Below are 13425 nucleotides of genomic sequence, written 5' to 3'. Positions count from 1 at the left end.
TACATCCATGTCTATGCTTTCCCAAGGCCAAGAATTAGCCTATATCTTTCCCCTGTGCTGTTTCATTTCTTGCCAGAAGTGTATTCTTAAGTAGTTCTTTTTTCCAAGGGACTAGAAGGGGAAACCTCTTAGATGGCAGAAATCTTAAAATGTCTTTACTCTGTCCTCATTCTTCGAAATCTAGGTGAAAGGCTCACTTTCATTCTGACGATACTGTTGGGTCTCTCCTTAACACTGATAAAATCTGCTGTCTGTCAGCGTGTTCTTTCTATGAAGATCCTGCTTTCAAAGCTGATGAGGCAGGGCTCCACATGTGGTATCTTGCCCTGCCTGTGGCCGGTAAGTATATGCAAATTTGCACAGTTGTTTGAAATCAAAACCTTCCTTATTCTTTAAAATTATCAATAACTATTTTCTTCCTATATGATTTGCAAGTGTTCTATGTTCTTTTCTTCCTTTGCCACAATTGGATGAATTTGTTACATTACCCGAATCCTTGGGTCCCTGCCACCCTCCCGGATGAGCTGGATGGAGTTCCAGGTTCCTGCCTCTGGCCTAGTCCAGAACTGGCTGGTGAAGCCATGTGGGTAACTAACCAGAGGAGGAAAGATCTGTTTCTCCTCTTCTCTAGATATTACCTTGCCCTTCAAATAAAGCAAACAAATCTTTTTTAAAAAATCACAAATTTGATTTTGAATATATTCAGCTTCAGGAAAATCTAAAACAAGCAGAGAATGAGGCAATAAAGAAAAATAGAATCATAAGGTCACAGTTGCACTATGACACACTTTGTACTATTGAAAAGGAAGCGTTACCCAAAAAGTTTACCTGTGACAAATCATGGGCATGATGAAATGTGCATTTAAAAAGTGAGACAAGGGCCTGGCATGGTAGCCTAGTGACTAAATCCTCGCCTTGCATGCACTGGGATCTCATTATGGGCACTGGTTCTAACCCTGGCAGCCCTGGTTCCTATTCAGCAACCTGCGTGTGGCCTGGGAAAGTGATCGAGGACCCTGAAGGCTTGGGACGCTGCACCTGCTTAGAGACCTGGAAGAGGCTTCAGGCTCCTGGCTTCGGATCGGCACAGCTCTGGCCATTACAGCCACTTGGGGGGTGAATCAATGGACAGAAAAATCTTCCTCTCTGTCTTTCCTCCTCTACGTATATCTAACTTTCCAACCAAAACAAAATCAATCTTTAAAAAAAAAAAAAAGGTGAAACAACTGGGCCCAGTGCAGTAGCCTAGTGGCAAAGATCCTACTGTTTTGCACGCACCAGGATCCCACATGGGTGCCAATTTGTATCCCAGCTACTCCACACTTCCCTTCAAGCTCCCTGCTCGTGGCCTGGGAAAGCAGTCAAGGACGGCCCAAAGCCTTGGGACCCTGCACCTGCATGGGAGACCCAGACAAGGCTTCTGGTTCCTGGCTTTGGACTGGCTCAGCTCCAGCTGTTGCAGCCACTTGGGAAGTGCACCAACAAATGGAAGATCTTTCTGTCTCTCCTCCTCTTTGTAAATCTGACTTCCAATAAAAAAAAAAATAAATAAGTAAAAAGTGAAATCATTACACTGTCACATATTCTCTCCTTTCCTTCTGAAAGCAATAATTGGTGCACTTTTTCTAGCTTTCCAGTTCTTTCAACACAGAATATCTTACAGATCACACCACTACTGTAGATTCTGTCGCCAGCCCTGCTCTCTCAAATGTCCCGACACCTCCTAGCTCCTGTCCATCCTAGCTCCAGGACGAAGAGGCCCTCACGGAGCTCCTCCTGCCGGCATGTCCATTGCCCTGATCTGCTAGTTTGCTGCAGGCCTTTCTATTTAACATGCAGTTTCCTGGAACAGCCTTGGTCACTAGGGAGACACGAATCTCCCGGAGGTCTGTGATCTGATGCTACCTCCTTCAGCATCCAGCTCCTGGGATTCTGAACGAACACCTTTTCAGCGATGAGGATCCCCTGTGCTGGAAGTCCTTGGATCTTTTTGTAATACAAATGATTTACCTCATTCAGTTGTAACTGCAAACCATTGACTTTGTCTACAAGTATCCTTTGCTCTTGCTGAATTTTTCTCAACCTCTCTTTCAAATCTTCATTTTCAATCTCCAAGTCCTTAAGTAATAAAGATAACATATTGTAGGGCAATCTTTAGAAACTCTTAGGAAACAAATTCTTAAAATCAGCACACTATGATTTATCAGACACATAAAACAAATAGAACTATAAAAATACAATAATTTCAGTGACACTCGGATGACTTAAAATTGGCAAGTCAGTAACATGAAAATCACTACTTGATGGTATCTGATAAGTAAAAGTACACACCTGGCACCAACTGTCATGTTTCCAGCAAATAAAAATATATATATACCAGCACATGGAAACAAAGCTTGCCATTCTAGCTTTCCCAAAGGTTATGAGCCCATGCTGATGTTTTGTTCCTCAGTGGGTACCCTGAGAAGACAGAAGTGGCTGCTGTTTTCAGGTTACACTTAGGGACAGGCAGTGGGCCTAGCAATGAAGACATCCATGTCGCACACGATTCCATATGTCCTGCATTCAGAGAGCCTGCACCGAATGCCCAGCTTTGAACCTAACTCAGCTCCCTGCTAACACAAACCCTGGGAGGAATGGTTGGCAGACCAAGCACCACCCACGTGGGAGACCCAAACTGGGTCCCCAATTCTGGCTTTAGTCGTCAACATGGGGGCATTTGAAAAGTAACCAACTGAAGGGAAACCCTGCTTCTTTCTGTCTTTCAAAAAAAACTTTTTTTAAAAAAGCTAAAGTTCATCTTGTCAACACTACAGAATAACCAAAGAAACACAGGTAAAAAGCTTTCATTATACAGAAATTATCCATTCCATTTGCAATTTCATTGTGTTGCAATCGCAAACTAAACTAAGTATGGATTCTCTTCTGACATAATCGACATAATTATTTTCAAAACATTCATCAAAATAAGAAATAAAAAAGTGTGTCTAATTTAGCCAAATTATTTTCCCTAATCAAATTTAGGAAGATTTTAAGGAAAAGTTCAGATGTTATTTTATCCACATTAATGACCATCACTTTGACCTTCATTACCTAATTTTTATTTAATTTTCCAATACGAATACAAACATGGTTTGCATCACTAAACAGGCATTTAATCAACAAAGGCTTAAATAAAATTATTTGCTTTCTCTTGTACATAGTTAACAAGACTTTCTAGAACACTCTCTAATGTCATATGACTTAATTACATAGGGCTGGCCCAAACACTGGTAACAAAATTCAATTCCTTCAGAAGGGACTAAGATAAAAAAAAAAAAAACCACTAGGAATCACAAATCGCAAGACACCTTACTTTCCCTGACGCATGCCACCCTTTCTCCATTTCTTGTTCCCTGACTTCTCCCCACCCCACCAACACCACCAGAATTCATGCCAAGGGGAAAGAACTCTTAAGGATTTCCTTTTTCCATTTTACCTGGATGTTTCGATGCTGCCTCTGATTTGATGTTGCATTTACTTCACCTTGCATAAGTGTCAAATTGCGCTTTGGGAAATATAAGTTGGCAGGTAAGTCTGTTTTCTCAACAACAATACGCCCAGTTAGCAGTTTAGTGTATCCAATATTAAAAATAGCTGCATACAACACAAGGTGGCAGTATTTCCACTTACAAACTCAAAACGGAACCTAGGTCCAGGACGATTTTGTATGCAGTCTGTACTACTTCTTGATTTTATTGAAGCCTTCTTCTTCTATTATTTTTTTTAACTTATTTTATTACGTTATGTTAAGGCATTTTGATGAGAAAGGAGCTACAATCAGGACAGGCCAATTTTAAAAAGGTATTCTCTATCTATAATCGTGCCCAACCACATCTGGAGTCTCACTCTGCTTTTCCAGTGGGCTCTGATGTCTTCTAGCCTAACTCACGCACTCAAGCCTTCCGTTCAGAGTCCTCATCAGCTGCTTCATGTTCCAGCCAACACAGCCTGGACCACAACAACCCATCCTTTCCCATTTCCCTCCTGACGTGCAAGCCACAAAGAAACTCTCCTGCAGATCTGGTTCCATGGAACCATGCACAGCTGGCCCAGCCCCGTCCCTGCTATGGTTATCAGTTATTGGTTATATGGTTATATGGTTGGTTACATATTGGTTATATGGTTATTGGTGCACCTCACAGTGCCTGTTATCCCCAGGCATTGGTGAACAGATATCCATAGCCCTTGCTCCTCACAGAAAAGTCCTTCTCTGTCCCCAGGCACACACTCCTGCCACACTGTCCTCTGTGATGACTCACAGAGATGCTAAACACACCTCCCCCTTCCCTCAGTGTATGAGTCTGCTCCCACAGAGCACCCCCGTCTTTAGCCCTCCTCATCACTTAATTCTATTTTGTCTTCAGATATACAGACCTCTCCCTCATCTACTGGGAGCTCTGCGAGGGCAGGGATATTTCCCACTACAACATCTGGCACTTGGAAAGAGCAGTTAGAATGCTGTAGATGTTCAATAAATATTTACTGAATGAACAACCAAACTGGTCTTTTAAACCTGCCAAGTTCAGTAAAAATTATGCTTCAACACAATAAACTGCTAAATACTAAAATGAAAATAGACACGAGACAGCTGAATAGTATCCTATAGCCATTTTAAGGTGGATAGAAGCCAGTTGTACATAAACTAAAATTGAAATGTTAATGAAGTAGTCACAGGATGCGGTTAAGAACCTACATTTTCTAACATATCAGTCACTCGATACCATGTCAATTAACTCCATAATGTTGTAAACTGTTGTTGATGTTATGCTGTGGTTTTTAATTGGTCGGAACGATATTCTGCCAGCTCTGCGTTTAGACCAGAGATGGTCTCCCCAAGAAACTGTTGAATTGAATTGGATGAACTGTAAAACTGCAACAAGGTGGAGTAATCCACCATGGGGGGAAGGCATGGGGAGGGGTTGGGGGAAGCTCAGAGACTATGAAATGATGTCATAAAATGAAATGCAATTAAAAAAAAAACTTAAAAAAAATTACACAGTAAGCTTCTTGAAAACAAAGATTACGTATCTTTTAGCACCATGAAGAAAAAATCCAATTTATAGCAGAGAGTCACTATGTTTATTCAACAAACATTGGAAACATAGAAGCTCACAGAAAAACGTTAACTCCTTGTACTACTGGATAAATGTTAAAGCGCTGAGCAGAGTATCGTTCCCATGTTAACACTCAGGTTCTATGCAATTCACAAGAAATGGCTGGCATACACATCACAGCACACATTTGCCTTCACTCCACTCCATTCTATGTGAGAAATGACAAGGTGGGACAACTGTCTCGGATGGAAAGCAAAAATGTCAACAGACATGACCCATGCATGAATGCATGAACTGTTACCAACTGAAAAGGAAAACAAACTTTGATGAAGTTTTCAAATCAAGTGACGGGATAAGATGTGTGATGATCAAAAGGTACCTGCTTATTCTCCTTCGGGGTTTGCAAGTGCCCAGGTTCCTCTCACTAGAGAGAAGCTGACAGCTTGGAAGGAAACAGCCAGCAGTGGAGGAATGCTACCTGCACTAGCGTTGGAGCTGGAGTGCTCAAAGCCAACCCTCGTACTTTAACTGAGAGTGAACAGTGAAAAGCACAAGACATTTATTCAAACTGACACACAAAACCAGAGTCATCTAGTGATTTGTTAATAAAGTTAGTACAGGCTGTGAATTATTTCATGTATTAAATTCTTAAGGTCTTCAGATAAAAACAGAGGAAAAAAAGATTGAAATTAGAAAAAAAAAAAGGTGATGTATAATCAGATTTTTACTTGTATTTCCTTAATTTCTTACTGCATTGGAAAAATTTTCCCACAAAAGTAAACATTCCACTTCATGAATAAGAGACAGTAGGGGAACTGTCTATGATCTTCCCCGTTACAACTCATCATTTAAGTATCTCAATGAGGTGTGCTATCCCCTACTTGGAAGGGCTGGATACTCAGGCCTCCAGTTAGGAGACTGCATTGTAGTTAAGATTATTGTCTCAACTGATAGGATCTCATGATCTTAAGATGCAGGGTTCCACAGGGAGTAAGTGACTGGAGTACTGGCATCCAAAACAGTTATAAATAACCATTAGCTGGCCACCCCTAGGGACTGCTCTTAAACCTCACATATAATTTTTTATTTAAGATCTACCTGTTGTACAGGTGGTCCCTTCTTCCAATGTTCTCTCCCTGAAGATTTAAAAAAAAAAAAAAAAAAAACAGAAAAAATGATGAGAAAGTAGTTAACTCTGAGTTGCCCATTCCCTAAAATACACAACCGAGTTAATATTAAATAAATATCAAGGAGCTTATTCTTAACCTAACAGGACAGACACCTGCCTCCATATCCCAGTAGCTAGGTTTCATGTCTGGTTCTGGCACTGAATCTAACTAAAAAACTAACTTAAAGCCTCAGGAGTCAGGAGTGATGTCTCAAATACCTGGGGAGTTTCTAACATGGGATTCTTGGATTGTAATTCTCAATGGAACAATCACCGTGGGTATTTAGGAACTGAATCAGTGAACAGGAGTTTATTCTCTCTCTCTCTCTCTCTCTCATCTCTCGTATGCCTCTTTTCCTGTCTCTCCAAAACAAAAATTAGGATAAATTCAAGGTTTCTTCCAAAGCTTGCTACGTTTTATTTCCAACATTTAAAGCAATGCTAAAACACAATTATATCTACTAAATTACTAGTTTTGGATATATAATAGTCAAGGTCAGAGAGAGGAGAAAGAAAACAGACAAATTATATCATGTCTACATTGGAAGGCAACATGTCAGTACAATCCTCTGTATGAAGCACCTCCCACGGGCAGTGGTTTGTGTCCCAGCTGCTCCATTTCCAATCCAGCTCCTGATGCTTAGAACCTGCGAGAGCAGCAGAGGCTGACTCAAGTCCTTGGGCTCCTGCACCCACCCAGGTGGGAGACATAGAAGAAGCTCTTGGCTCCAGATCAGCTCAACTCTGGCTTCTGCGGTCATTTGGGGAGGGAGACAGCCAAAGGAAGATTCATCAGTCTCTCTCTCAGTAAATCTGCCTTCCAAATAAAAATAAACAAATCTGTTAAAAAGAGAGAGAGAGAGAGAGATGTGTATACTCTGAAGCCAGTGATACAATTTCTAGGAAATGATCCTAAGAAAATAATAAAAATATGCTCAAATATTTACAAATAAAGACACTGTATCGCTACTAGTGAAAATTGACAAATATCATCTATAGAAAATTGTATTATTAAATGAAATTTTAAAAAATTTTAAATCGTATGCATGAGTAAACAAAACATCATAGTAAAAGCTTTTATTTATGAGGAAAAAGCATTCAAAACATAAGAATATAAGGTCGAACGCAGGATTATAGATGGCTTCAATATTACATATGGAAAAATGAACGGATATTCTTCACAATGTTCACAGAAGCTTAGTGGCAGGATGAGTGATTTAAATTTACTCACTATACTTAATTTCCTAATTTGCTTTGAAAAAAGTTTATTTAACTTTTATTAGAAAGTCAGATATACAGAGAGGAGGAAAAACAGAGAAGGAGATCTTCTATCCTTTAATTCACTCCCCAAGTGGCCATAACGGCCTGAGCTGAGCTGATCCGAAGCCAGGAGCCAGGAACTTCCTACAGGTCTCCCACACGTTCGCAGGGTCCCAAGGCTTTGGACCGACCTCAACTGCTTTCCCAGGCCACAAGCAGGGAGCTGGATGGGAGGTGAGGCTGCCAGGATCAGATCCAGTGCTCATATGGAATCCCGGGTACATGCAAGGTGAGGACTTTAGCCACTAGGCTACCACACCAGGCCCTATAACTTGTTTTTAAGAGACAGAATAACACTTGCTATGAGTGTTTGATAAATGTAAGTGGGAAGTATTTATTTCAAATGCATAGAAAGGAAGAGAAACAAATGGAGGAAGAGAGGGACAGAGAGGTACAGAAAGAGACAGAGATCCCATCTCCTGGTTCATTCAACAAAAGCCCACGATGGTTGGAGCTGGACCAGGAAGAAACCAGAAGCCTGGAACTGAATTTCGGTCTCCCACAAGGCTGGCAGCAACCAGCCACCATCTGCTGCACCCCTGAGGTATCAGCAGGAATTTGGGTCTCCAATGCAGGCTGCACTGGATCCATGGCATTCTGGCATGGAATGCGAGTGAACCAAGCAAGGACTCGGTGACATGCTGCACCACAACTCCTACCTCCATAAGGCTTTTTAAAATTTGATAAGTTCCAATGTTAGGAGTTTCCCTACTCCTTATCAAACAGAAGTTTTACCCCTCACCCCCCCAAAAAAAACCTTCCATTGATTCTTCTTCCTCCGTTTTTAAACTTTGCAGTGTCAGGGCTCACCAGATAAACTAGATGAGACACAAGGGCTCTTCAAAAAGTTTCCGGAAGTGCATATTATGGAAAAGTTATGAGTGTATTTCAAAAATTATGTACACTGAAATCATCTAATCTTTTAATTCTCCTTTTCTATGAACTTTTTGATGGAGCCCACCATGTAGCACACTGTTGTGAATCTGGTAGACTACAGCAGAGCCAAGTCCACAGCACTCAGCGAGATCAGCTAATCCTACTTGTCAGGAAGGAATGCCTTGCTCGTCAGACTCCAGTCCTGCTATCTAAGTCTTCAGAAACCTGTCTTTATTTCCCTGGACTGTTCTCACACAACACTGCTGGTACCTTTGTGGGTATTTTCTGATGCCGTCTTCAATAAGGTCAGAATGTCCAGATTATCACCAATTCTTGCATAGTATGCACTGTCATGGCCCAGGGCATCCAGCAAGCTGATGTCAGCTCCATTTTTAATCAAGATGTCCACTGCATCTTTGCAACCATACTCACAGCCTAGCATGAGAGCAGTTCTAGAAGTGAAAACAAAAGAACATAAAATGATGAAAAAAAAAAAAAAAAGAAAACAGTTCAGAATTTTTTTTAAACCAAAGGCTTCATTCTTAAATAGCAAATACCACTTTAGGAAGTTACATTTGTCGAAGATTTTACTTCATATTTTTATCTTGTATTCTAACTGCATCACATGTATAAAATAAGTGAAGCAAATGCTAAAGACGAAGAACCCTACCCATGTAAGTTCTGTATCGCATCACAATGTCCTAGTTTCACAATTATATTCCGTGATCTCTATTTCAGACAACAGTTGATGTACAAACAGTACGTGGATACAAGTCAGATGCATTTAAGTTTCTCAAAGTCTAAGATCCATGCAAATAATTTGACCCTGATTTTATTACCAATAAAAAGGTTACTCTATCCTTAAAACTATGATCTTTGCTGTTTCTACAACAGAAAATCTCATGATACTGTTCTTGTCCCTTGGGTACAAGCTTAAGACTCATCTGCTTAACTGTGGTAATAATTTCTCACTTTTGGTAAAGTGTCTTTTACTTAAAAAAAAAAAAAAAAGAAGAAGAACCTTAAAGAAACAGTGTCAAAAACTAAGATATCTAGTCTATACAACACATGCTGCCCTATCTGACAGCTTTTGGGTGGATTTCCAAGCAACATGCACAAAGTTGCCTTCAACAGACAGAGGGGCTAGTGTTGTGGTGCAGAGCGACAATCCACCACCTGCAACGCCAGCACCCCACAAGAGCACAAGCTCCACTTCCAGCCACCCACATCCAAGCGAGTTCCCTGCTAACACACTTAGGAAAGCAGCTGAGGATGGCCACTGCCACGTATGTGAGAAACCCAGATGGAGTTCCCAGGCTCCTGGTTTAGGCAGACCCCAGCTAGGACTGCCCATAGTCATTAGAGAGTAAGCCAGTGTATCGATGGTCTCTGTGTCTCTCCTGCTCTCTCTGTAACTCTGCCTTTCAAATAAATAAAACACATTTCTAGGGGTAGGAGGGGGGAAGGGAAGAACTATCTATGTGACTCAATCAAATCATCCCTCTCTGGGATTTTGAAAGTAAGGTTTCTTAGTCATACTTGGATCAAACCATATTTTCTCTAAACAAAAAAAACTAAAACACATTTCTTAATAGTGACATTAGCAGTGGACACAGGCCCTGTTGTAAAAGGAGAATATGGCAAGTCATTTGGTGCTGGAACAGAACAGAACTAACTGGACAACAACCCCAAACAAACGATGACAGCAAAAAATCTTGGTCAATGGAGCCAATGAACACTGGGAGGGTGACATCACCCTCAATCAGTAGAGTCGGCAGCATTTCAGGATTATCCAAACCACTTGGACAGAACCCTCGGAATATGTACACATTGAGACTCTGGGTTGATATGAGGTGGCGGCTCCTCATCCCTGGGTACCGGGACGTGTGGAAAGGCATGAGTAGTTTCCCCCTGTGTTTCTCCCTTTGCCCCGGGAACAAGAAGAAATAGCAAATTTGGAAGCAATGACTACACCCATTTTCCCACCCTGATCCACCATGTAATCATTATAAAAAATAAAATGTATTAAAAAAAAGATTAAAAAATCACATTAATATTTGAGATGTTCAAGAACTTCCTTTTTTTGAGATGACTGGGCAATAAAAATACTGAGAGCTACACAATCTGACATCTAAAGTCTATTTATCCACTTCCAACAAACTCCAACAAGTCACATTCTCAGGAAAAAAAAGCATCAGTTTTACTGTGATCCTCTAGAGAATCATAGAATTTTCAATTTTAACCCTCCACAATACTTCATCTAAATGTGGGGGAATAACTCAAGATATCTGATGTCAGAAATGTGATCATAAACGTCAGAATTACACTGGAGTAAACAGCATGATAAACCAGCTCTGGAGAAAAACAAGAGGAAAGCAGGTACAAATCACCAGAGCCTATCAACTGAAATAACACTGAATTTAGGAGTGAGAATAAATTGAAGGAATGCAGTACATAGAATGGACTTTGATTCAGAGGAGGCAGCACTGAGTCCTGGCAGTATAAGGAAATGAAAAAATTCTAGAACATGCCACACAGGGCCCAGTGTGACGGCTCAGGGGCTAAATCCTCGCCTTGTATTCACCAGAATCCCATATGGGCACTGGTTCTAATCCTGGCAGCTCCACTTCCCATGCAGTTCCCTGTCTGTGGCCTGGGAAAGCAGTTGAGGACGGCCCAAAGCCTCAGGAACCTGCATCAGTGTGGGAGACCTCGCCCCTGGCTTTGGATCAGCTCAGCTCCAGCTGCTGTGGGGAGTGAACCAGCAGACAAAAGATCTTTGTCTCTCCTCTCTGTAAATCTGCCTTTCCAGTTTTTTTTTTTTTTTTTAAAAATCCAAAAAAACAAAGAAAGAGCCAATCACATAGACATGTCAGGTTCCAAAACACCCAGGAATCACTTTCATCTCAAAAGATCCACAAATGAAGGAGCAGAAAACAAATGTGATTTAAAATGAAGTGTCTTATTTGTTTATCTATCTATCTATCTATCTATCTATCTATCTATCTATCTATCTATCTAAAAGGCAGATGGCAGAGGGAAAAGGAGAATCAGGAACATTTTATTTTTTGGTCCACTCCCCAGACGGCCACAAGCGCAAGGCTGGGCCAGGCTGAAGCCAGGAGCCAGGAGCTTCATCCAGCAGTTCCACATGGAAGGCAGATGTCCCAGTACTTAGGCCATTTTCTGCTGCTTTCCTGGGTGCGTAAGCAGGAACCAAGATTGGAAGAACAAAGAACAGTCAGGACTGGAACTGGCATCCATATGGCATGCTAGCACTGCAGGCAGCAGCTTAACTCACTGCGCCACAGTTTCAGCTCCTGTATATGATTTTTAAATCTTATTTATATTCATTTCATTAAATATTTTCTTTAAAACTTCAAATAGGAGCCAGTTTTGTGACCCACAGGGTTAAGACACAACACACAATGCCAGTATCCCGCATGGGCACTGGTCCAAGTCCCTGTTGCTCTCCTTCCGATCTAGCTCCCTACTAATGCGTCTGGGAAGACAGCAGAGGATGGCCTGCACACCCATGCTGGAGACCTGGATGGAGCTCCTGCCTTCCACCTAGCACAGCTCTGGCACTGCAGCCATTTGGCGAGTGAAGCAGCAGGCAGAAAAATCCCTCTGTCTCTTTATCTCTCAGTAGCTTTGCCTTTCAAGTAAACAAATCTAATTTAAAAATAACTGTGATGCAATTCCTCTTAAATTTTGATGACAAAATGGTCAAACAAACTAATCAACTGCTGTCATTCAGTATTTCATTCACTATTTCCCTCTTCCTGCTTCCTAACAGATGGAAAAAAAGGAGAAATGGATCCTAATTGGTAAGGGGAGGCAGGGCACAGCAGCAGACAGGGAGGACCGAGAAGACTGGGGAGGGAGGCAGGGCACAGCAGCAGACAGGAAGGAAGCACTCACCTGTTCTGTTTGTCTCTGGAGTTAACATTTGCTCCTCTGTCTATCAGCAGTTGACATATAGCTGGTCTACACATCTGAGTAGCCAGGACAAGTGGGGTCCGCCCATCCTAAGGAATAAAGAGAAATAAAACATGAGCAAGGCAACAAATGCAACAAAACAGTTTTACAACGCATGCAAAGAAATAAGGATAAATTTGATTTGACTCACTATGTCTTTGGCATTCACAGAGGCCCCGTGGTCGCAAAGCAGCTGTATGCTGGAAGGACAGTCTGCCATGGCTTTGAGAAACAACAAAAATGACTAATGATTGATGTGTTGGTACAACACATGGTGCTTTACTAGGTCAACAGAAGGTATGAACTATTCCACTTCTAACACACTGAGCCATCTCCTTCACAATTAGTTCAGCATTCGTTCATAATATCAACTTTCCATCTTAAAATGTATTCAATCAGTTTGTGAATTTTTATAATTTATTGGGACAAAGAAAATGCTGCGGAAGACAAGAAGACACTGCCATTGTAAGGGAGAATATGAATAATATAAACAAGAATTTCTTACTACAACAAATTTCTGACCATGGCTGCTATTGTCTTGATCTTTGCAGTTACTCAGATTTTAGAAGAATCATTCACATGATTATACTGTGAATAATCATGTCAATGATTCACAGTGAAATTTTTTACAGATTTATTTTTCTTATTTTTATTGGAAAGTCAGATATACAAAGAGGGGAGACAGAAAGGAAGATCTTCCGTCCACTGATTTACTCCAAGTGGCCACAATGGACGGTGCCAAACCAGGGGCTTCTTCCAGGTCTCCCACATGAATGCAGAGTCCCAAGTCCTTGGGCCATCTTTGACTGTTTTCCCAGGCTACAAGCAAGCAGCTGGAAACCTAGAAACCCGTACAGTCCCAAGTATTTCAGATAAGGGACACTCACGCTGTACTGAAAATCAGAAGTGCCTAGTAATAATACTGAAAACGATCATTTAAATAAGAAAACAACATAATTATATTGGTAGTGTTGCCATTCCATG

The 13425-nt window shown here is 41.1% G+C and overlaps 1 protein-coding gene across 2 annotated transcripts in view; it reads right to left on the bottom strand.

Annotated features, from left to right (window-relative positions):
• The window catches only part of UACA (uveal autoantigen with coiled-coil domains and ankyrin repeats), a 94796-nt gene that overhangs the window by 20128 nt on the left and 61243 nt on the right, over positions 1–13425 (bottom strand). For both annotated transcript variants that reach the window (XM_040968950.1, XM_040968951.1), the window contains exons 6-11: positions 12593–12663; positions 12385–12491; positions 8731–8912; positions 6195–6232; positions 3479–3547; positions 2011–2118 (exon numbers count right to left, since the gene is read on the bottom strand). In XM_040968950.1, the coding sequence (XP_040824884.1) occupies positions 2011–2118; positions 3479–3547; positions 6195–6232; positions 8731–8912; positions 12385–12491; positions 12593–12663 (575 nt within the window). The remainder of the gene's footprint in view (positions 1–2010; positions 2119–3478; positions 3548–6194; positions 6233–8730; positions 8913–12384; positions 12492–12592; positions 12664–13425) is intronic.

The sequence above is a fragment of the Ochotona curzoniae genome, unplaced genomic scaffold, assembly GCF_017591425.1.
Source record: "Ochotona curzoniae isolate NIBS_2020 unplaced genomic scaffold, NIBS_Ocur_1.0 scaffold_4701, whole genome shotgun sequence".
Classification (NCBI taxonomy): domain Eukaryota; kingdom Metazoa; phylum Chordata; class Mammalia; order Lagomorpha; family Ochotonidae; genus Ochotona; species Ochotona curzoniae.
The sequence above is the reverse complement of the archived record's forward strand: the minus strand, read 5'-3'. Positions and strand labels throughout refer to the sequence as shown.